Source organism: Sebastes fasciatus, chromosome 9 (genome assembly GCF_043250625.1).
Source record: "Sebastes fasciatus isolate fSebFas1 chromosome 9, fSebFas1.pri, whole genome shotgun sequence".
NCBI classification, from domain to species: domain Eukaryota; kingdom Metazoa; phylum Chordata; class Actinopteri; order Perciformes; family Sebastidae; genus Sebastes; species Sebastes fasciatus.
The window spans coordinates 29002251-29025975 of record NC_133803.1 but is presented as its reverse complement, the minus strand read 5'-3'; the positions used below and the strand labels follow the sequence as shown (position 1 = coordinate 29025975).

General features: G+C 39.3%; 4 protein-coding genes and 1 long non-coding RNA gene across 6 annotated transcripts in view; 1 reads left to right on the top strand and 4 right to left on the bottom strand.

The window, feature by feature from the left end:
- Nucleotides 1-23725, top strand: part of LOC141774452 (uncharacterized) — a 393135-nt gene that overhangs the window by 324105 nt on the left and 45305 nt on the right. The window lies entirely within an intron of this gene.
- Nucleotides 1862-3087, bottom strand: LOC141773556 (CD48 antigen-like). Its single transcript, XM_074645400.1, has one exon. It carries the CDS (start codon nt 2585-2587, stop codon nt 1862-1864), a length of 726 nt encoding a protein of 241 aa, XP_074501501.1. The 5' UTR covers nt 2588-3087.
- On the bottom strand, nt 5846-7356 carry LOC141774436 (SLAM family member 9-like). Its single transcript, XM_074647102.1, has one exon. It carries the CDS (start codon nt 7134-7136, stop codon nt 6486-6488), a length of 651 nt encoding a protein of 216 aa, XP_074503203.1. The 5' UTR covers nt 7137-7356; the 3' UTR covers nt 5846-6485.
- On the bottom strand, nt 11882-22310 carry LOC141774429 (CD48 antigen-like). 2 transcript variants are annotated; one of them, XR_012595343.1, is made up of 2 exons: nt 20925-22310; nt 11882-12164 (listed from the first exon to the last, which is right to left on the bottom strand). XR_012595343.1 is itself a non-coding variant. In XM_074647096.1 (1 exon), exon 1 carries the CDS (start codon nt 22208-22210, stop codon nt 21386-21388), a length of 825 nt encoding a protein of 274 aa, XP_074503197.1. In that variant the 5' UTR covers nt 22211-22310; the 3' UTR covers nt 20591-21385. The 2 variants fall into 2 exon arrangements, 1 of the variants encoding a protein (XP_074503197.1); XM_074647096.1 differs by lacking the exon at nt 11882-12164 and having other exon boundaries at nt 20591-22310.
- On the bottom strand, nt 12171-13531 carry LOC141774427 (CD48 antigen-like). Its single transcript, XM_074647095.1, has one exon. The coding sequence runs from the start codon at nt 13421-13423 to the stop codon at nt 12596-12598; it is 828 nt and encodes a 275-aa protein (XP_074503196.1). The 5' UTR covers nt 13424-13531; the 3' UTR covers nt 12171-12595.

The following is a 23725-nucleotide window of genomic DNA, read 5'->3' as shown; positions in this document are numbered from 1 at the left end:
ATGGTGATTTGTGATAACTTAATGTAATTCCATGTGCAAGTTGCCAAATCTTCCATGTGTACCACATTATCCAAAGGTCTAGGACAGGGGTCAGCAACCTTTACTATCAAAAGAGCCATTTTAGGCAAAAACAACAACAAAAATCTGTCTGGAGCCGCAAAACATTTGATCATTGTGATGAAGGTAACACAGTTAATACTCTAAGTATATAGTATATAAGTCTAATGCAGTGAGGGCCAAAGAGACAATGTACGACGGAGTATTAGGGACTTTTTTTTGGACTGCATTATCATTTCTGGAGAGTTTAATAACCCTTTTAATAATAACGTCAATTTTGATAATTGATTGATTGTCAAAAGTAATTTATCAAGCAAAAATTACAAAATGATCTGGCTGCCACTTCACAAATGTGGAGATTTTACTACTTTTCTATCACTGTAAATTGAATATGTTTTAGTTTTTGACTGCTGGTTGTATAAAACAAGAGACAGTTGAAGGCGTCACCTTCGACTTCAACTCTTGGAAGTATGAAGATTGACATCTATGGTTACTGTCTAAATTGTTCAGGTTGTTATTTTTAGACAATATTTTTATATCAATATTTACAATAATGCACAAAGCTTGATGAAAATGAATTTAAAAATATTTATTTATTTATATATATGAATGTTATTGAAAGGACATTTAGTATAAGAACAAAGTAATGAAAACTATAAAAAAATAAACATGTTACAGATTAAAATCTTAACGACTAAATGCAATTGTGTGTACGTCTTTATATGTAGACTTTTTGGAAACTGGTCAGAAAATGCTGAAATGTTGGTAATTTAATTACATTCATTTCTGGTGATTAAATCAGCCTTTTCTTTGGTATGGTTTCTTATCAGATATATTCAAAGCTGCTTCACTCACATTATCAATATGTCTGATTGACTTATTTACATCCTCAGGCACACTGCAAAGACTCACTGAGAATATCATATATCTGTTAATATAAGTTTAGTTTTCTCTGATGGGTAAAATTCATAGAGATTGTTTTTTTTTTAATTTAGGAGAGTCAAAAGTGATTTTAGTTGCAGAAACACCCACATACGTACACATACACACATACATACATACATACTTATACACACAGGTGGCTGTTTAAAAAAAATAAAAAAAATAAAAATACAATTAATTTGTTCTAAAAAACAACTTTGTTGTTATGAAAATCCCTCTGCTGCAAGTAACAGTCGATGATGCACACAGCTGACTGCTAAAAAATACACAGAAAATTAACATGTTTGTACATGTCATGTATTCAGAAATAGTAGTCTGAGGACTATTTGAGCTCCTCAACTTCATGCAGTTTCTTTGGCGTCTGACTTTGTATCTTGTGGGTTAGCCTGAAGTGGTACGGTCTCAGCTGTCTTAGGTGAACTGTCACTAGGAGAGAGAAGTTGGCTGTCCATTTCCATGTGCTTCTGGGAGGGGCCTATCTTCTTTATCACACACAAAAAAAAACACACAAAAAACCACCTACCACAGCTAAGACGAGCAAACCAAAAAAAACCATTTTTCCATCCCTCTGCAACCGCTTATCCCGTTAGGGGTCGCGGGGGGGGGCTGGAGCCGATCCCAGCCGACATTGGGCGAAGGCGGGGTACACCCTGGACAGGTCGCCAGTCCATCGCAGGGCTAACACATAGAGACAGACAACCATTCACGCTCACACTCACACCTAGGGGCAATTTAGAGTCCACAATTAACCTAACCTGCATGTCTTTGGACTGTGGGAGGAAACCGGAGTACCCGGAGAAAACCCACGCTAACACGGGAAGAACATGCAAACTCCACACAGAAGGGCCCCAAGCCGTTTTTTTTAACCTGCGACCCTATAGCTGTGAGGTGCCAGTGCTAACCACTGCACCACCGTGCAGAAAAAACACCCAAAAAAAACACCCATCACAATTAAAACCCTGTAGTCTCTCTTAAGCTCCTTGTAGAGCGGGTCACTTTCTTCCCGGCTGACTGGGTTCTCCATCCTGCAGGTGAAGGTCTTCACACCTGAGTCATTCTTGTTGGTGATGGTGATGTCCTTCCCAGACACCTCCCACTCTCCATCTCCCTTCTTCCAGCTGTAGGTGACAGGTTCAGCCTCGGTGGTGTCTGAGTCACAGAAGAACCTACAACTATCAGAATAAGGTTCACAAGTCAATGTCCTTAGAGCTACTTTGGGCTTCTGGACCTTCTTGATCAATTTAGCTCGATATCTCTCACTCTGGACTCTGCCGTTGATCTCCACTGAATACACACCCTCGTCCTCTTTGCTCATCTTGTTGATGATCAGCTGTCCAGTCTCTGTGGTGAGGTTTGCTCGTCCTTTAATTCTGAGGTAATAACCCTCATCTTCCAGCTCCACCCACTCAGCCAGCAGATTACCGTTGAACTTCCACAAGATGTTGTTGATGTGTCCCGGAAAAGCAGGCCTCACTTTTAACGTTAGATCTCCGCCATCCATGAAGTACACCGTAGTTACGGTATCCTCGGTTACAGCGACATTCAGCACCAGCAGCAGCACACACAATGCGGTCAGTTTCCCCATCATGTCCACGGTTCAATACACCATGGGGAGAATATCGAGCTTCATAGTCAGTAAGAAACGGACACTTATTTTTTTATCTCGCCGCCCCAGACCCTTAAGCAGTGCGTTCACACCCTTCCTTCTGCTGGCTATTGATGAAACGAAAACAGAAGTCACTATGACAGACTGTAGGACCAATGTCCATGGGAATGAAGCTGGGTCATCAACGCGTCATATCTCTGGGGGCAGCGTCGGCGTTAGGGGCGGGCCATGGGGGTCCAGGCCCGTCCAAAAAGGTCACTGTGCCCCCTCAGCTGAATCTCTCCTGACAAAAAACTAAACTGAAATAACAGCTAAGCTGTTAGTAAAATTAAGTCATTCAGTTTGGTAATGGAAGGACTTAACACTGCAATGCAAAATAAAGCACAAAACAGTGATAGTTTTGCATTTAGGAAACAACTAGGACATGTACTTGGGCTTGATTACATTGTTTTCTATTGGAGTGTCCTAACTGGCTGCGAGCAACACGGCGCTGACGCTCGCAGTTATATGTAATAAAGTTCACTAGTGAAACTTTATTACGAGCTACCTGTCAAAAAATATAACAGCCACCTCACTAATGGTTCAAATAAAACACGAACACACAGCGCAAAAATACAACTATTGAAGCTTTGGGAAATATGAGCTGTCACTACAGTATTTCAGTAAGAAGCCTCGGTTTGATCCGCTCCGTTTGCGTGTTTGTTTTTTTGTTTTTTTAATCTAGCTCAATAGAAAAAAATGAGAGAAAGTAGAGCTACAAACCTGGTGCATTAAAGCACAATTAGGACCAAGAGAGTAAAAAGCATCCTGTGCTCCTCTCACATCTTACTTTTTCTACCTGTTTGGATTATTCTGTTCAGTATCGTGGAATAAAACAATGGACTAATGTTACACTACAGCAGGTTAAGCAGAGACAACAACTGGTGAGTGAAACATCCACATTTAGTCTTTATTAACTTAAATTATAGTTATGAAGAAATCAGTCAGACTGTTAGATTAATGTGTTGTTTAACTCCCTGTTAACTGTATCTCGGGACCTGCGTGTGCACATTTTGACCCTGGCACTAGCAAGACGCAGGGCGTGCCTGAGGAGTTATCTGTAGCCTCCAGTCCCTCCTCATTTCAAAACAGAAACCATAATAAGGTGGCAGCTGGCTCTTGGCTATATCGTATGTTATTTCCAGTAAATACTACACTGTATAATACTGAAGTTAATGAATATTTTTCTCTTTTCGGCTTTGCACTTTGTTGACGGTCCCTGACGGTCTCTCAGCCGGCTGCACATAAGGTGCTTCTCATTTCATCATTTTTCGCCTCCTCGTCTCCTCGCTCCTCGATCCTCCGGCTGTGACCCGGAAATCGATCTCAGTCCTCCATCTTGAAGGACGTCCCAATTCATAAAATGCACATCGAGGATCGAGGATCGAGGAGCGAGGAGTGAGGAGGCTTGCTGGAGGAGCTATAAGCGAGGATACACCAGTGTATCCTCCAGTGTTTCCTCCACGGAAGTTTATCACCGACCGACACGCCCCCTTACTGGATATCAGTTATTGATTGAACGCTGCGCCGATCAGACTGATCTGATACATCAACATCACTGCAGTTTCATACCGGAGTGAAGACAGATCACAGATTAAAAGATTTATATTTTAGTTGTCTTCTGATTCACCGTCTAGTTATAATCAGTGTTAACTGTAGGTGTGAACAACAGACGGACCATGTTGATGGTGAAGTGTTCCAGCAGCAGGAGGACCTGCAGGATCTCTGCTTCACACACCGTCACTGAAGGAGTCTGACACTGAGAGGGGCTCATAATACCTGACAACAAACCTACTTAAAATAACTTTCTTCATTTATTAGAAAGAGTTTTCTTTTGATCATCTGTTATTTCCCCCATTCACTTTTATTAAGTATCCAGTTAAAGTCAGAGAGAGAAGGAGGGTTTGTTTTTTACACCTTTTACATCATTTATCCTCATTTCCATTCAGTCACATGAGGCTGATCATTCCTGAGTGTCGGGTTTGATATGAGTTACATCATTTCACTCTTCCCTCAAACATTCAGCCTAATACATAACTTCTAGTGTCAGAATATCAATAACTACAGACACAAATAATGAATAAATAATACAAAGATATTGTGCCAGTAGAGATGGTTCCTGGTCCTCTAAGCAGGACTCAGTCCACAGTATAAATACAGACTGCAGCTGTTATTCATGTGCAGGTGTTTGTTCAACAGGTAACAGACTACAGAGAGAAAACTAGAGATACTAACTCGAGGGAACGAGATACCTAACTCGAGGGAACGAGATACTAACTCGAGGGAACGAGGTACTAACTCGAGGGAGCGAGATACCTAACTCGAGGGAACGAGGTACTAACTCGAGGGAGCGAGATACTAACTCGAGGGAACGAGATACCTAACTCGAGGGAACGAGATACTAACTCGAGGGAACGAGGTACTAACTCGAGGGAACGAGATACCTCGAGAGATAATAAACATTTTCTCCTAGGGGTCTAGGGCGGCTCCGTATGTCAGCAATCAGAGGTAAGAAAAAAGGAAATATGGAGGGATATCGTTTGTCTATGATCAAAGATGGCGTGTTGTCTGGTGCCCAGGTCTTTTGTGAATCGTTTTGATGTGAATAACTTGCACTTGTTACCAAGGTTTGCACATGTTATTAAAAGTACTTTTGAATTTATTAAGTTCAAGACAAAAAAGACAAACTCCCATTATATTATGGCACTGACAGAAAAATAAATTTATAGAAATTAACAACCAACTACCTGACAGTGTTTATCATAAGAATAAAAAGCTAAATATAAAAACAGATCCAATATGATATCCTGATGTCTTCTCTACAAAAGAACTTTAAGAGCTTTTTTTTTGGACTGCATTATCATTTATGGAGAGTTTAATAACCCTTTTAATAACAACGTCAATTTTGATAATTGATTGATTGTCAGAAGTAATTTATCAAGCAAAAATTACAAAATGATCTGGCTGCCACTTCAGAAATGTGGATATTTTACTACTTTTCTATCACTGTAAATTGAATATGTTTTAGTTTTTGACTGCTGGTTGTATAAAACAAGAGACAGTTGAAGGCGTCACTTTCGACTTTGACTCTTGGAAGTATGAAGATTGACGTCTATGGTTACTGTCTAAATGTTCAGGTTGTTATTTTTAGAAAATATCTTTATATCAATATTTACAATAATGCACAAAGCTTGATGAAAATGAATTTAAAAATATTTATTTATTTATATATACGAATGTTATTGAAATGTTGCAGTAAGGACATTTAGTATAAGAACAAAGTGATACAAAACATAAAAAATAAACATGTTACAGATTAAAATCTTAACGACTAAATGCAATTGTGTGTACGTCTTTATATGTAGACTTTTTGGAAACTGGTCAGAAAATGCTGAAATGTTGGAGAATCATATTGACTTATTTACATCCTCAGGCACACTGCATGCTGTTCTAAAAAACAACTTTGTTGTTATGAAAATCCCTCTGCTGCAAGTAACAGTCGATGATGCACACAGCTGACTGCTAAAAAATAGACAAAAAATGAACATGTTTGTACATGTCATGTATGCAGAAATAGAAGTCTGAGGACTATTTGAGCTACTCAACTTCATGCAGTTTCTTTGGCGTCTGACTTTGTGTCTTAGGGGTTATACTGAAGTGGTATGTTCTCATATATTGCACTGTCACTACGATGAGCAGTAGGCTGTACATCTCCATTTCCATGTGCAGAATCAGTGATGTTGATGCCTCAGTTCTTGAAGGGGCCTTTCTTCATTATCCATGCCAAACCAACCCCAGCCACAGCTAAGACGAGCAAAACACCACAATTCCCTCAATTGCATCAGTTGTCTGGCTCAGTAGGCTCCTTGTAGAGCGGGTTGGGTTCTGGGTCACTTTCTTCCTGGCTGACTGGGTTCTTCATCCTACAGGTGAAGGTTTTCACACCTGAGTCCTTGGTGCTGGTGATGTTGATGTCCTTCCCAGACACCTCCCACTCTCCATCACCCTTCTTCCAGCTGTAGGTGATGGGTTCAGCCTCGGTGGTGTCTGAGTCACAGGAGAACTTGCAACTCTCAAAATCAGCTCCACAAATCAATGGTCTCACCACTACTTTGGGCTTCTGGACCTTCTTGATAAATTTAGCGTGATAGCTCTCACTCTGGACTCTGTCGTTGATCCCCACTGAATACACACCCTCGTCGTTTTTGCTCATGTTGTTGATGATCAGCTGTCCAGTCTCTATGGTGAGGTTTGCTCGTCCTTTAATTCTGGGGTAATAACCCAGAGCAACCAGATCTTTTACCCACTCGGCCAGCAGATTACCGTTGAACTTCCACAAGATGTTAATGATGGGAGTCGTATAAGCAGGCCTCACTTCTAACGTTAGACTGTCGCCATCCTCGAAGTACATCTTAGTTACGGTATCCTCGGTTACAGCGACGTTCAGCACCGCCATCAACAACACACACAACCCGGTCAGTTTACCCATCATGTCCACGGATCAATTCACGACGGGGAGAATATCAATCTTAATAGTCAGTAAGAAACGACGGTTCTTGTTTAACTCGCCGCCCTTCAGCAGTGCGTTCACGTCCTTCCTTCTGCCTTCTGCTGGCTTTTGAGGAAACGAAAGCAGAAGTCACCATGAAGTTCTGTTAAAAGGAGGCTGGGTCACGCGCCATCAACGCGTCATATCTCCGGTGGTATAGTGTGACAGCCTCACTACTGAGATGCCAGTGTGGATTTGCCATTTATTCCTTCCCTGTGTCCTTGAAGGTATCAAGGGAGAAGATGCGTGATGCAGAGCACCTGATGCTGGTGCGCCCTGAGCATAAAAGCCCCAATCAAGCGTTGCTCTGGTCTCTCTCTCTCCTTCACCTGGACTCATCCCTGCCAGAACCTGCTGGGCTGACTTTGTTTGGCTTTTCTTTAGTTTTCACTCACAACACATCACACTGAGATACCTGCACAAAAGAGCAGTTGCTCTTGATTGCTGAGCATTATTCAGTGGTTGTTGGAGGAGACAAGCGCAATAAAGAAAATATTAAAAGAGTCTATAAAATCTAAATTAATCAAAATAGGAATTATGCCCGGAGATGAAGAGAAGTCTCCTCCAAGTCCTACTGCTGTGTCCTTTCAGACTCAGGGACTAACTTTTGAGCAACAGAAGGAGATTCTGATGTTGCAGCTTGAACATGACAAAATGAAACATGAATTGGAAGTTAAAAAGCAAATTGAAGTAGAGCGAATCCGTCAGCACGGAGACCCCCTAGACCCCCTAGACCCCTAGACCCCCTAGACCCCTAGACCCCCTAGACCCCCTAGACCCCTAGACCCCCTAGACCCCCTAGACCCCTAGACCCCCTAGACCCCCTAGACCCCTAGACTCCCTAGACCCCTAGACCCCTAGACCCTTAGAACCCCTAGACCCGTAGACCCCTAGACCCCCTAGACCCCTAGATCCCCTAGACCACTAGACCCCTAGACTGGCTAGACCGCCTAGACCGCCTAGACCCCTAGACCTCCTAGTCCCCTAGACCCCTAGACTGGCTAGACCGCCTAGACCGCCTAGACCGCCTAGACCCCTAGACCCCCTAGTCCCCTAGACCCCTAGACCCCCTAGACCGCCTAGACCCCTAGACCCCCTAGACCCCTAGACCCCCTAGTCCCCTAGACCCCTAGACCCCCTAGACCCCTAGACCCCCTAGTCCCCTAGACCCCTAGACCCCTAGACCCCCTAGACAAGGAAATGGGACCGGAGTCACACATCAGTGGTGTCCTCAATAAAGGATGGTAGTTTTACTACCAAAGGTTTAAAAAAGGAATCAATATATTTAGAAGTGGGTTCTGTGAGAGTACCATTACCTGATATAATAGAACGGCCAGGAGGGTTATCTTTAGGCCCCTAATTGTGCACTTTGGGGAGTAGGTAAAAAGCAGCAATAACAGGGTGTTCAACCGTTAGAAAACCAAATTCATTATCATTGATACAACCCTCATCAAGCGCCTCTTCCAATAGAACATCAAACTTTGGCTCAAATCTCAAATGAGAATCTTTTTTTTTCAAAACAATGAGCTCAAATCTCTAAACAATTAGTTTGTCGTTCACAACAGATTAAAATTTTGTATTCATTCAAGCACGTGTTTTGGCACATGTGTACAAAAGAGTCAGTACAATAACCACTTGCACGTCTTGCTGATCAAGACTGATGAGTTGATTCTCAGTGAAATTGTCGTCTTCTTCACAACTTCTAAACAATCTTTCATCGTTTGAGCCGTCACATGCAAAATGATCCATTCAATTATCAAAATCTGTCAGACATGCATGTATACTCCATAAATATCTATGACGAGGAGGTACAGTTTGTTGTTTTTGAACTGAACTACTGAAGTTTTTTTTCATTGTTGCAGGGTTGTTGTTGTTGTTGTTGTTGTTGTTGTTGTTGTTGTTGTTGTTGTTGTTGTTGTTGTTGTTGTTGTTGTTGTTTTTGGCATGAATGTCAATTTGTGGCAAAATTTCTGTTCAACACATTGCTACATGAATAAATTAACTGTATACATACAAATGTGCATATCCTTTTTCTGTGTAACTCTTACATTTATATACATTTATATTATTTGTATGTGACCTACTGACTACACATTCAGCTAGACAAAACTGACATTCTTGTATCGTACAGTATAAGCAGTCAGTGTCAATAAAAAGTAGAACAAAACAGAGATTTGTAAATAAAAAAACATTTCCAGGGTTGACTGTCATGGGAAAAATCATCTACACATTTTGACCAGGACGGCTCACACGATGACAAAATGACTTTTCATTTTGGTGGCCAATTTACTGAAACAATAACAAGGTTTAGGAGCATGAATGAAGTGTTTTGGGTGAGTTACTGCCTTTTGCAAACATGCAATAGAGTTGTAATGTCCCATGAAGCAGTTGTGAAGGCTGCACTTTCAGTTTAGAGAAAGTTAAGACTGTTTTGAGAAATGAGCCAAAGCTGAGCAGCTTACTGTAAGTCCAACACAGGTTTTGCTGTTCAATGTATTTTTCTTTGGATAATACAACTACAGCGCCACCCTTATCCGCTGGACGAATACTGATGTCTTTATTATTAGAAAGTTCATTCAAGGCTAAGTGCTCTTTGTTAGATAAATACTGTAGGATTTGGAAGTGAAAGGGTTAGCAAGGGCCTATTTTTATTATTATTAGTTAGCCTGTAACACGGTCACACATCAGAACATTTACCAGTATGGCATATTATTATTCACCATAAATGCTTTGAATGAGTGAACGGTTATATGGATGCCGTTCTACCGGGGGTATTTTATCACTATGATCCATCTTCAGATACAGAGAAATGACGACCGGTGGTAGAAAATACACTTACTCTAGTGTACTTAAGTAAAATTTTAAAGTGCTTGTACTTAGTACTTCTATTCCACTTATTACATATTAGAAGGAAATACTTTTTACTGCACTACATTTGATACCTTTGGCTACTTTGCAGGTTAATAATACAACTAATAAACCAAACTAATAAAGATCTGAGTGCCTGTTGATTACATCACCTGATACAGGCTACTTCTACTGTAAAGTTGGGCTCAGTCTGCAGTGGCAGGTTCCTATAAGTGCCAGTAGGGGGCACTATAAGACTATTGGTAACTTGTAAACAGACATTCAAGTATGATATAAAATACAGGTGGGACACAGTGAGATGTTTACAGTATAATGTAACGCTGTAGATTTCTCCTAAATTCACCAAAAGTCAGCATTATATAATGCCTCATTTGCATATTTAAAAATAACATTTCAGAAAACTTGCAATACAAAACAAATCTCTTAATGTAAGTAATCAACTGGGGAAGTTTCATGGTGATATCTGTTAAGAAAAAAACAGAGCCATTTTAGGCAAAACGAACAACAACAAAAATCTGTCTGGAGCCACAAAACATTTGATCATTGTGATGAAGGTAACACAGTTTATAGTCTAAGTATATACTACTTTATAATATTACAACTTTATCCTTGAAATCTTTTTTTTCCTCAATGTGGCCCTAATACTCCGTCGTACCATAGACCTACAACAATGATAAATAAAAATGAAAATGTAAACAAAAAAACAGTTATTCATTTCCATGTTTATAAATCCACAGGGAGCCACTGGAGAGCTGAAGAGCCTCATGTGGCTCCAGAGCTGCAGGTTGCTGACCCCTGGTCTAGGATAATATAGTTCCAAATATGTAAATTAGTTCCTTTATAGTTTTGCCGTTGTGCTATACCTTTTGTAAATAATAAAACAACAAATATAAATGTTTAACATAAAAACAGTCCCAGATCAAATGTACACTAAAGTGTGTCCACATACCTTTGGCTACATAGTGTAGTTTCTCCTTTTTTGGTTTAGTTCCTACGGAGCCCCCCTAGACCCCTAGAAGAAAGCTTTTATTATCTCGTTCCCTCGAGTTACTTCCTAGAGCACTTCTTCCAATCATTCCTGACTGTCCACACGTTGCTAATCTACGGAGAACCCCCTAGATGATGTACTTCGGTAAAGTTGGAAAGATATTGACAGATTCAAACTTCCTGGATCAATAACTCATAACCAAAATGTTGTTAAACACAAACAACGGCTCTTTCTAACCGTAGTGAGGTAGACAACGAGCTACAACCTCATTTTAATCAACACATAACACATAATATTGGTCTCTATGTGCAGCCGGCTGAGAGACCAGAGGTCAGGGACCGTCTACAAAGTGCAACGCCGAAAAGAGAAGAATATTCATTAACTTCAGTATTATACAGTGTAGTACCACCAACATCACTTCACACATCTTTTTTTGGACTGCATTTTAATTTATGGAGAGTTTAATAATAATAATAATAATAACGTCAATTTTGATAATTGATTGATTGTCAGAAGTAATTTATCAAGCAAAAATTAAAAAATGATCTGGCTGCCACTTCACAAATGTGGAGATTTTACTACTTTTCTATCACTGTAAATTGAATATGTTTTAGTTTTTGACTGCTGGTTGTATAAAACAAGAGACAGTTGAAGGCGTCACCTTCGACTTCGACTCTTGGAAGTATGAAGATTGACATCTATGGTTACTGTCTAAATGTTCAGGTTGTTATTTTTAGAAAATATTTTTATATCAATATTTACAATAATGCACAAAGCTTGATGAAAATGAATTTAAAAATATGTATTTATTTATATATACAAATGTTATTGAAATGTTGCGGTAAGGACATTTAGTTTAAGAACAAAGTGATACAAAACATAAAAAATAAACATTTTACAGATTAAAATCTTAACGACTAAATGCAATTGTCTGTACGTCTTTATATGTAGACCTTTTGGAAACTGGTCAGAAAATGCTGAAATGTTGGTAATTTAATTACATTCACTTCTGGTGATTAAATCAGCCTTTTCTTTGGTATGGTTTCTTATCAGATATATTCAAAGCTGCTTCACTTGCATCATCAATCTGAGAATGATATTGACTTATTTACATCCTCAGGCACACTGCAAAGACTCACTGAGAATATCATATATCTGTTAATATAAGTTTAGTTTTCTCTGATGGTTAAAATTCATAGAAATTGTTTTTTTTTCTTATTTAGGAGAGTCAAAAGTGATTTTAGTTGCAGAAACACCCACATACATACATACATACATACATACATACATATATAAACACACAGGTGGCTATTTAAAAAAATAAAAAATAAAATACAATCATGTTTTCATGCTGTTCTAAAAAACAACTTTGTTGTTATGAAAATCCCTCTGCTGCAAGTAACAGTCGATGATGCACACAGCTGACTGCTAAAAAATACACAAAAAATTTACATGTTTGTACATGTCATGTATGCAGAAATAGTAGTCTGAGGACCTTTTGAGCTCCTCAACTTCATGCAGTTTCTTTGGCGTCTGACTTTGTGTCTTAGGGGTTATCCTGAAGTGGTATGGTCTCATATATAGGAGAAGTAGGCTGTTCATTTCTATGTGCAGGATCAGTGATGTTGTTGCCTTGATTCTTCAAGGAGCCCTTCATCTTTTTCCATGCCACAATCACACCAGCCTCAACCCCAGCTAAGACGAGCAAACCAGCAAAAAAAATTCCAGAATTTGCACTGTAAGGCTCCTTGTAGAACGGGTTGTGTTCTGGGTCACTTTCTTCCCGGCTGACTGGGTTCTCGATCCTGCAGGTGAAGGTCTTCACACCTGAGTCATCCGTGCTGGTGATGGTGATCTCCTTCCCAGACACCTCCCACTCTCCATCACCCTTCTTCCAGCTGTAGGTGATGGGTTCAGCCTCGGTGGTGTCTGAGTCACAGGAGAACCTACAACTCTCAAAATCAGCTCCACAAATCAATGGTCTCAACCATACTTTGGGCTTCTGGACCTTCTCGATCAGCGTTGCATTATATCTCTCACTCTGGACTCTGTCGTTGATCTCCACTGAATACACACCCTCGTCGTCTTTCCTCATGTTGTTGATGATCAGCTGTCCAGTCTCTATGGTGAGGGCTGTTCGTCTTTTAATTCTGGGTTCATAACGAAGAACCAGAACCAGATACTCCACCCACTCGGCCTGCAGATTACCGTTGAACTTCCACAAGATGTTGTTGATGTGTCCCGGAAAAGCAGGCCGCACTTTTAACGTTAGATCTCCACCATCCGTGAAGTACACAGGTGTTACAGTATCCTCGGTTACAGCGACGTTCAGCACCGCCAACAACACACACAACCCGGTCAGTTTACCCATCATGTCCACGGATCAATACACCACTGGAAAGATATCGAGCTTCATAGTCAGTAAGAAACGGACGGTTCTTTTTTTAGCTCGCCGTCCCACACCCTTCAACAGTAAGTCCACACCCTTCAACAGTAAGTCCACACACTTAAGCAGTGATTTCACATTCTTCCTTCTGCTGGCTGTTGAGAAAACAAAAGCAGAAGTCACCACATGACTGTGTCCACTGAGTGCCAGAAGAGATACACCAAGTTATTGGCGTTTTGAATTACAAGGATATTTTTAGGTTGAAGGGGATTCTCAGTTTGCATGTTTTATTCTTCTATGTTCTTATTGGGACTACGGGGAGGACGGGACTCTGTGACTGCTCTTTCACAATAATCACAGACAATTGTGATTTTGAGGGTGTGGGGTGTTTCATGTGTGTGAATGTATATATAGGTTGTCTTTGTTGGTGGGTGTCTGTGTTTTTATGTATGTTTGGGCCTAGGAATCATCTGAAAGTTGCTTGTATATATATTGTATATAAACTTTCTATATCCATGGTGACAAGGAAATGGGACCGGATATCAGTCAAAGTGGCAATCCTATTCAACACATCAGTGGTGTCCTCAATAAAGGATGGTAGTTTTCTTACCAAAGGTTTAATAAAGGAATCAATATATTTAGAAGTGGGTTCTGTGAGAGTACCATTACCTGATATAATAGAACGGCCAGAAGGGTTATCTTTAGGCCCCTTGTGCACTTTGGGGAGTAGGTAAAAAGCAGCAATAACAGGGTGTTCAACTGTTAGAAAACCAAATTCATCATCATTTCAATAGAACATCATGTGTTCTTTTACAGTTTTTCTCATTCGCTTTGGCTCAATTCTCAAATGAGAATTTTTTTTTTTTTCAAAACAATGAGCTCAAATCTCTAAACAATTAGTTTGTCGTTGACAACAGATTAAAATGTTTCATTCATTCAAGCAAATTGCACGTAAAGTACAAAAGAGTCAGTACAATAACCACTTGCACATGGATCAAAACTGATGAGTTGATTCTCAGTGAAATTGTCGTCTTCTTCACAACTTCTAAACAATCTTTCATCGTTTGAGCCGTCACATGCAAAATGATCCATTCAATTATCAAAATCTGTCAGACATGCATGTATATTCCATAAATATCTATGACGAGGAGGTACAGTTTGTTGTTTTTGAACTGAACTACTGCAGTTTTTGTTCATTGTTGCAGGGTTGTTGTTGTTGTTGTTGTTGTTGTTTTTTGGCATGGATGTCAATTTGTGGCAAAATTTCTGTTCAACACATTGCTACACAAATAAATTAACTGTATACATACAAATGTGCATATCCTTTTTGTGTGTAACTCTTACATTTATATACATTTATATTATTTGTATGTGACCTACTGACTACACATTCAGCTAGACAAAACTGACTTTCTTGTATCGTACAGTATAAGCAGTCAGTGTCAATAAAAAGTAGAACAAAACAGAGATTTGTATTTAAAAAACTTTTCCAGGGTTGACTGTCATGGGGAAAAATCATCTACACATTTTGACCAGGACGGCTCACACGATGACAAAATGACTTTTCATTTTGGTGGCCAATTTACTGAAACAATAACAAGGTTTAGGAGCATGAATGAAGTGTTTTGGGTGAGTTACTACCTTTTGCAAACATGCAATAGAGTTGTAATGTCCCATGAAGCAGTTGTGAAGGCTGCACTTTCAGTTTAGAGAAAGTTAAGACTGTTTTGAGAAATGAGCCAAAGCTGAGCAGCTTACTGTAAGTCCAACACAGGTTTTGCTGTTCAATGTATTTTTCTTTGGATAATACAACTACAGCACCACCCTTATCCGCTGGACGAATCCTGATGTCTTTATTATTAGAAAGTTCATTCAAGGCTAAGTGCTCTTTGTTAGATAAATACTGTAGGATTTGGAAGTGAAAGGGTTAGCAAGGGACTATTTTTATTATGTTTAGTTAGCCTGTAACACGGTCACACATCAGAACATTTACCAGTATGGCATATTATTATTCACCATAAATGCTTTGAATGAGTGAACGGTTATATGGATGCCGTTCTACCGGGGGTATTTTATCACTATGATCCATCTTCAGATACAGAGAAATGACGACCGGTGGTAGAAAATACACTTACTCTAGTGTACTTAAGTAAAATTTTAACGTGCTTGTACTTATAGTACTTAGTACTTCTATTCCACTTGTTACATCTTAGAGGGAAATTACTGCACTACATTTGATACCTTTGGTTACTTTACAGATTAATAATACAAAATATAAACCAAACTAATAAAGATCTGAGTGCCTGTTGATTACACCACCTGATACAGGCTACTTCTACTGTAAAGTTGGGCTCAGTCTGCAGTGGCAGGTTCCTATAAGTGCCAGTAGGGGGCACTATAAGACTATTGGTAACTTGTAAACAGACATTCAAGTATGATATAAAATACAGGTGGAACACAGTGAGATGTATACAGTATAATGTAACGCTGTAGATTTCTCCTAAATTCACCAAAAGTCAGCATTATATAATGCCTCATTTGCATATTTAAAGATAACATTTCAGAAAACTTGCAATACAAAACAAATCTCTTAATGTAAGTAATCAACTGGGGAAGTTTCATGGTGATATCTGTTAGTTAAAAAAAAACTATTTACCTGTAGTGTATTGCAAAATGTATGGACTTTTACAATACATATCTTTGAAGGCCAAAATGAGCAACAGCCCTTTATGTTTTTATTTATTTATTTTATTTTTGCATGTTTCGGTGTATGTATTATGGTTTTATTATTATTTTAAATGTATCTGTGTGCTTGTATGTACATATATATATATATATATATATATATATATGCATATGCATCATGGGTGTATGTATGTATGTATATATACATATATATACATATATATATTTCTTTTTTACGATTTATTTATTATTACTATTATTATTGTTATTTATTTTATGTATTTATTTATGTATTTTTCCTTCTTTGTGATTACTTAATGTAATTCCATGTGCAAGTTGCCAAATCTTCCATGTGTACCATATTATCCAAAGGTCAAGGACAGGGGTCAGCAACCTTTACTATCAAAAGAGCCATATTAGGCAAAAAAAAAAAAAAAAAAAAATCTGCCTGGAGCCGCAAAACATTTGATCATTGTGATGAAGGTAACGCAGTTAATAGTCTAAGTATATAGTATATAAGTCTAATGCAGTGAGGGCCAAAGAGCAAATGTACGACAGAGTATTAGGGCCACATTGAGGGAAAAACATCTGAGATATCCCAAATAAAGTCATAATATTACAAGAATAAAGTCATAACTTTACGAGAAAAAAATTAAATAACACGTAAAATTACTACTTTATAATATTCTAACTTTATTCTTGTAATATTATGACTTTATTCTTGAAATCTCAGATTTTTTTTTCCCTCAATGTGGCCCTAATACTGCGTTGTACCATCGTACCATAGACCTTCAACAATAATAAATAAAAATGAAAATATAAACAATAACAGTTATTCATTTCCATGTTTATAAATCCACAGGGAGCCACTGGAGAGGAGCTGAAGAGCCTCATGTGGCTCCAGAGCTGCAGGTTGCTGACCCCTGGTCTAGGATAATATAGCTCCAAATATGTAAATTAGTTCCTTTATAGTTTTGCCGTTGTGCTATACCTTTTGTAAATAATAAAACAACAAATATAAATGTTTAACATAAAAACAGTCCCAGATCAAATGTACACTAAAGTGTGTCCACATACCTTTGGCTACATAGTGTAGTTTCTCCTTTTTTGGTTTAGTTCCTACGGAGCCCCCCTAGACCCCTAGAAGAAAGTTTTTATTATCTCGTTCCCTCGAGTTACTTCCTAGAGCACTTCTTCCAATCATTCCTGACCGTCCACACGTTGCTGATGTACAGAGACCCCCCTAGATGATGTACTTTGGTAAAGCTGGAAAGATATTGACAGATTCAAACTTCCTGGATCAATAACTCATAACCAAAACGTTGTTAAAACACAAACAACGGCTCTTTCTAACCGTAGTGAGGTAGACAACGAGCTACAACCTCATTTTAATCAACACATAACACATAATATTGGTCTCTATGTGCAGCCGGCTGAGAGACCAGAGGTCAGGGACCGTCTACAAAGTGCAACGCCGAGAAGAGAAAAATATTCCTTAACTTCAGTATTATACAGTGTAGTACCACCAACATCACTTCACACATCTTTTTTTGGACTGCATTATCATTTATGGAGAGTTTAATAACCCTTTTAATAATAACGTCAATTTTGATAATTGATTGATTGTCAGAAGTAATTTATCAAGCAAAAATTACAAAATGATCTGGCTGCCACTTCACAAATGTGGAGATTTTACTACTTTTCTATCACTGTAAATTGAATATGTTTTAGTTTTTGACTGCTGGTTGTATAAAACAAGAGACAGTTGAAGGCGTCACCTTCGACTTCGACTCTTGGAAGTATGAAGATTGACATCTAAAGTTACTGTCTATATTGTTCAGGTTGTTATTTTTAAAAAATATTTTTTTTATCAATATTTACAATAATGCACAAAGCTTGATGAAAATGAATTTAAAAATATTTATTTATTTATAAATATATACGTATATTATTGAAATAAATTCATTCATTCAAGCAAATTGCACGTAAAGTACAAAAGAGTCAGTACAATAACCACTTGCACATTTTGCTGATCAAAACTGATGATACTCAGTGAAATTGTCGTCTTCTTCACAACTTCTAAACAATCTTTCATCGTTTGAGCCGTCACATGCAAAATGATCCATTCAATTATCAAAATCTGTCAGACATGCATGTATACTCCATAAATATCTATGACGAGGAGGTACAATTTGTTGTTTTTGAACTGCAGTTTTTTTTCATTGTTGCAGGGTTGTTGCCCCCTAGACCCCTTGACCCCCTAGACCCCCTAGACCCCATACACCCCTAGACTCCATAGACCCCTAGACCCTTAGACTCCCTAGACCCCCTAGACCCCATAGACCCCTAGACCCCGTAGACTTGTTGTTGTTGTTGTTGTTGTTGTTGTTGTTGTTGTTGTTGTTTTTTGGCATGGATGTCAATTTATGGCAAAATTTCTGTTCAACACATTGCTACACAAATAAATTGACTGTATACATACAAATGTGCATATCCTTTTTCTGTGTAACTCTTACATTTATATACATTTATATTATTTGTATTTGACCTACTGTTGAAATGGGAATCTGAAAAGCTCAGTGCGATACACATTCAGCTAGACAAAACTGACTTTCTTGTATCGTACAGTATAAGCAGTCAGTGTCAATAAAAAGTAGAACAAAACAGAGATTTGTATATAAAAAAACATTTCCAGGGTTGACTGTCATGGGGGAAAATCATCTCCACATTTTGACCAGGACGGCTCACATGATGACAAAATGACTTTTCATTTTGGTGGCCAATTTACTGAAACAATAACAAGGTTTAGGAGCATGAATGAAGTGTTTTGGGTGAGTTACTACGTTTTGCAAACATGCAATAGAGTTGTAATGTCCCATGAAGCAGTTGTGAAGGCTGCACTTTCAGTTTAGAGAAAGTTAAGACTGTTTTGAGAAATGAGCCAAAGCTGAGCAGCTTACTGTAAGTCCAACACAGGTTTTGCTGTTCAATGTATTTTTCTTTGGATAATACAACTACAGCGCCACCCTTATCCGCTGGACGAATACTGATGTCTTTATTATTAGAAAGTTCATTCAAGGCTAAGTGCTCTTTGTTAGATAAATACTGTAGGATTTGGAAGTGAAAGGGTTAGCAAGGGCCTATTTTTATTATGTTTAGTTATCCTGTAACACGGTCACACATCAGAACATTTACCAGTATGGCATATTATTATTCACCATAAATGCTTTGAATGAGTGAACGGTTATATGGATGCCGTTCTACCGGGGGGTATTTTATCACTATGATCTATCTTCAGATACAGAGAAATGACGACCGGTGGTAGAAAATACACTTACTCTAGTGTACTTAAGGAACATTTTAACATACTTGTAGTATTTCCATTCTACTTCTATCCCACTTGTTACATCTTAGAGGGAAATTACTGCACTATATTTGATACTTTTGGTATTTTGCAGATTAATAATACAACATATAAACTAAACTAACAAAGATCTGAGTGCCTGTTGATTACACCACCTGATACAGGCTACTTCTACTGTAAAGTTGGGCTCAGTCTGCAGTGGCCGGTTCCTATATGTGCCAGTAGGGGGCACTATAAGACTATTGGTAACTTGTAAACAGACATTCAAGTATGATATAAAATACAGGTGGGACACAATGAGATGTTTACAGTATAATGTAACGCTGTAGATTTCTCCTAAATTCACCAAAAGTCAGCATTATATAATGCCTCATTTGCATATTTAAAGATAACATTTCAGAAAACTTGCAATACAAAAAAAATCTCTTAATGTAAGTAATCAACTGGGGAAGTTTCATGATGATATGTGATGTGGTGATTTGTGATTACTTAATGTAATTCCATGTGCAAGTTGCCAAATCTTCCATGTGTACCACATTATCCAAAGGTCTAGGACAGGGGTCAGCAACCTTTACTATCAAAAGAGCCATTTTAGGCAAAAAAAACAACAACAAAAATCTGTCTGGAGCCGCAAAACATTTGATCATTGTGATGAAGGTAACACAGTTAATACTCTAAGTATATAGTATATAAGTCTAATGCAGTGAGGGCCAAAGAGACAATGTACGACGGAGTATTAGGGACTTTTTTTTGGACTGCATTATCATTTCTGGAGAGTTTAATAACCCTTTTAATAATAACGTCAATTTTGATAATTGATTGATTGTCAAAAGTAATTTATCAAGCAAAAATTACAAAATGATCTGGCTGCCACTTCACAAATGTGGAGATTGTACTACTTTTCTATCACTGAAAATTGAATATGTTTTAGTTTTTGACAGCTGGTTGTATAAAACAAGAGACAGTTGAAGGCGTCACCTTCGACTTTGACTCTTGGAAGTATGAAGATTGACATCTATGGTTACCGTCTAAATTGTTCAGGTTGTTATTTTTAGACAATATTTTTATATCAATATTTACAATAATGCACAAAGCTTGATGAAAATGAATTTAAAAATATTTATTTATTTATATATATGAATGTTATTGAAATGTTGCGGTAAGGACATTTAGTATAAGAACAAAGTAATGAAAACTATAAGAAATAAACATGTTACAGATAAAAATCTTAATGACTAAATGCAATTGTGTGTACGTCTTTACATGTAGACTTTTTGGAAACTGGTCAGAAGATGCTGAAATGTTGGTAATTTAATTACATTCACTTCTGGTGATTAAATCAGCCTTTTCTTTGGTATGGTTTCTTATCAGATATATTCAAAGCTGCTTCACTCACATTATCAATATGTCTGATTGACTTATTTACATCCTCAGGCACACTGCAAAGACTCACTGAGAATATCATATATCTGTTAATATAAGTTTAGTTTTCTCTGATGGTTAAAATTCATAGAGATTGTTTTTTTTTTAATTTAGGAGAGTCAAAAGTGATTTTAGTTGCAGAAACACCCACATACATACACATACACACATACATACTTATACACACAGGTGGCTGTTTAAAAAAAATTAAAAAATAAAAAATACAATTAATTTGTTCTAAAAAACAACTTTGTTGTTATGAAAATCCCTCTGCTGCAAGTAACAGTCGATGATGCACACAGCTGACTGCTAAAAAATACACAGAAAATTAACATGTTTGTACATGTCATGTATGCAGAAATAGAAGTCTGAGGACTATTTGAGCTCCTCAACTTCATGCAGTTTCTTTGGCGTCTGACTTTGTATCTTGTGGGTTAGCCTGAAGTGGTACGGTCTCAGCTGTCTTAGGTGAACTGTCACTAGGAGAGAGAAGTTGGCTGTCCATTTCCATGTGCTTCTGGGAGGGGCCTATCTTCTTTAGTACAAAAAACCACACAAAAAAAACGCACAAAAAAACGCACAAAAAACCACACAAAAAAACACACAAAAAAAACACCTACCACAGCTAAGACGAGCAAACCAAAAAAAACACCCATCACAATTAAACCCCTGTTGTCTGGCTTAGGCTTCTTGTAGAGCAGGATGGGTTCGGGGTCACTTTCTTCCCGGCTGACTGGGTTCTCCATCCTGCAGGTGAAGGTCTTCACACCTGAGTCATCCTTGTTGGTGATGGTGATGTCCTTCCCAGACACCTCCCACTCTCCATCTCCCTTCTTCCAGCTGTAGGTGACAGGTTCAGCCTCGGTGGTGTCTGAGTCACAGAAGAACCTACAACTATCAGAATAAGGTTCACAAGTCAATGTCCCTAGAGCTACTTTGGGCTTCTGGACCTTCTTGATCAATTTAGCTTTATAGCTCTCACTCTGGACTCTGTCGTTGATCTCCACTGAATACACACCCTCGTCCTCTTTGCTCATCTTGTTGATGATCAGCTGTCCAGTCTCTGTGGTGAGGTTTGCTCGTCCTTTAATTCTGAGGTAATAACCCTCATCTTCCACCCACTCAGCCAGCAGATTATCGTTGAATATCCACACGATGATGTTGATGTGACCCGGAAAAGTAGGCCTCACTTTTAACGTTAGATCTCCACCATCCGTGAAGAACACCGTGGTTACAGTATTCTCGGTTAGAGCGACGTTCAGCACCAACAACAGCACACACAACCCGGTCAGTTTCCCCATCATGTCCACGGATCAATACACTACAGGGAGGATATCGATCTTCATAGTCAGCAAAAACGACTCGTTTTTAGCTCGCTGCCCTTCAGCAATGCGTTCACACCTTGCCTTCCTTCCTTCCTTACTTCTGCTCTGGCTGTTGAGGAAACGGTAACAAAGTCCAAGGTCCATAGAAAGAAGGCTGGGTCACGCGTCATCAACGTGTCATAAATCCGGGGGTATAGTGTGACGGCCTCACCTCACGACAACCTCATGTATTCCTTCCCCGTGTCCTTGAAGGTATCAAGGGAGAAGATGCGTGATGCAAAGCACCTGATGCTGGTGCGCCCTGAGCATAAAAGCCCCAATCAAGCGTTGCTCTGGTCTCTCTCTCTCCTTCACCTGGACTCATCCCTGTCAGAACCTGCCGGGCTGACTTTGTTTGGCTGTTCTTTAGTTTTCACTCACAACACATCACACTTCATCATGCTCACACATCCACATCTACATTACTGATGTTACTGACTGACACGCTCCACATTTGTAGTTATTTCTGTACTATAAATAGATAATGAATATCTTTGGTTTACAATCATTCACTGCGTCCTTCCCGGAGATGAAGAGAAGTCTCCTCCAAGTCCTACTGCTGTGTCCTTTCAGACTCAGGGACTAACTTTTGAGCAACAGAAGGAGATTCTGATGTTGCAGCTTGAACATGACAAAATGAAACATGAATTGGAAGTTAAAAAGCAAATTGAAGTAGAGCGAATCCGTCAGTACGGAGACCCCCTAGACCATAGACCTCCCTAGACCCCTAGACCCCTAGACCCCCTAGACCCCCTAGACCCCCTAGACCACTAGACTCCCTAGACCCCTAGACCCCTAGACCCTTAGAACCCCTAGACCCGTAGACCCCTAGACCCCCTAGACCCCTAGATCCCCTAGACCACTAGACCCCTAGACTGGCTAGACCGCCTAGACCGCCTAGACCCCTAGACCTCCTAGTCCCCTAGACCCCTAGACTGGCTAGACCGCCTAGACCGCCTAGACCGCCTAGACCGCCTAGACCGCCTAGACCCCTAGACCCCCTAGTCCCCTAGACCCCTAGACCCCCTAGACCGCCTAGACCCCTAGACCTCCTAGTCCCCTAGACCCCTAGACTGGCTAGACCGCCTAGACCGCCTAGACAGCCTAGACCCCTAGACCCCCTAGTCCCCTAGACCCCTAGACCCCCTAGACCGCCTAGACCCCTAGACCCCCTAGACCCCTAGACCCCCTAGTCCCCTAGACCCCTAGACCCCCTAGACCCCTAGACCCCCTAGTCCCCTAGACCCCTAGACCCCTAGACCCCTAGACCCCCTAGACAAGGAAATGGGACCGGAGTCACACATCAGTGGTGTGCTCAATAAAGGATGGTAGTTTTCTCACCAAAGGTTTAATAAAGGAATCAATATATTTAGAAGTGGGTTCTGTGAGAGTACCATTACCTGATATAATAGAACGGCCAGGAGGGTTATCTTTAGGCCCCTTGTGCACTTTGGG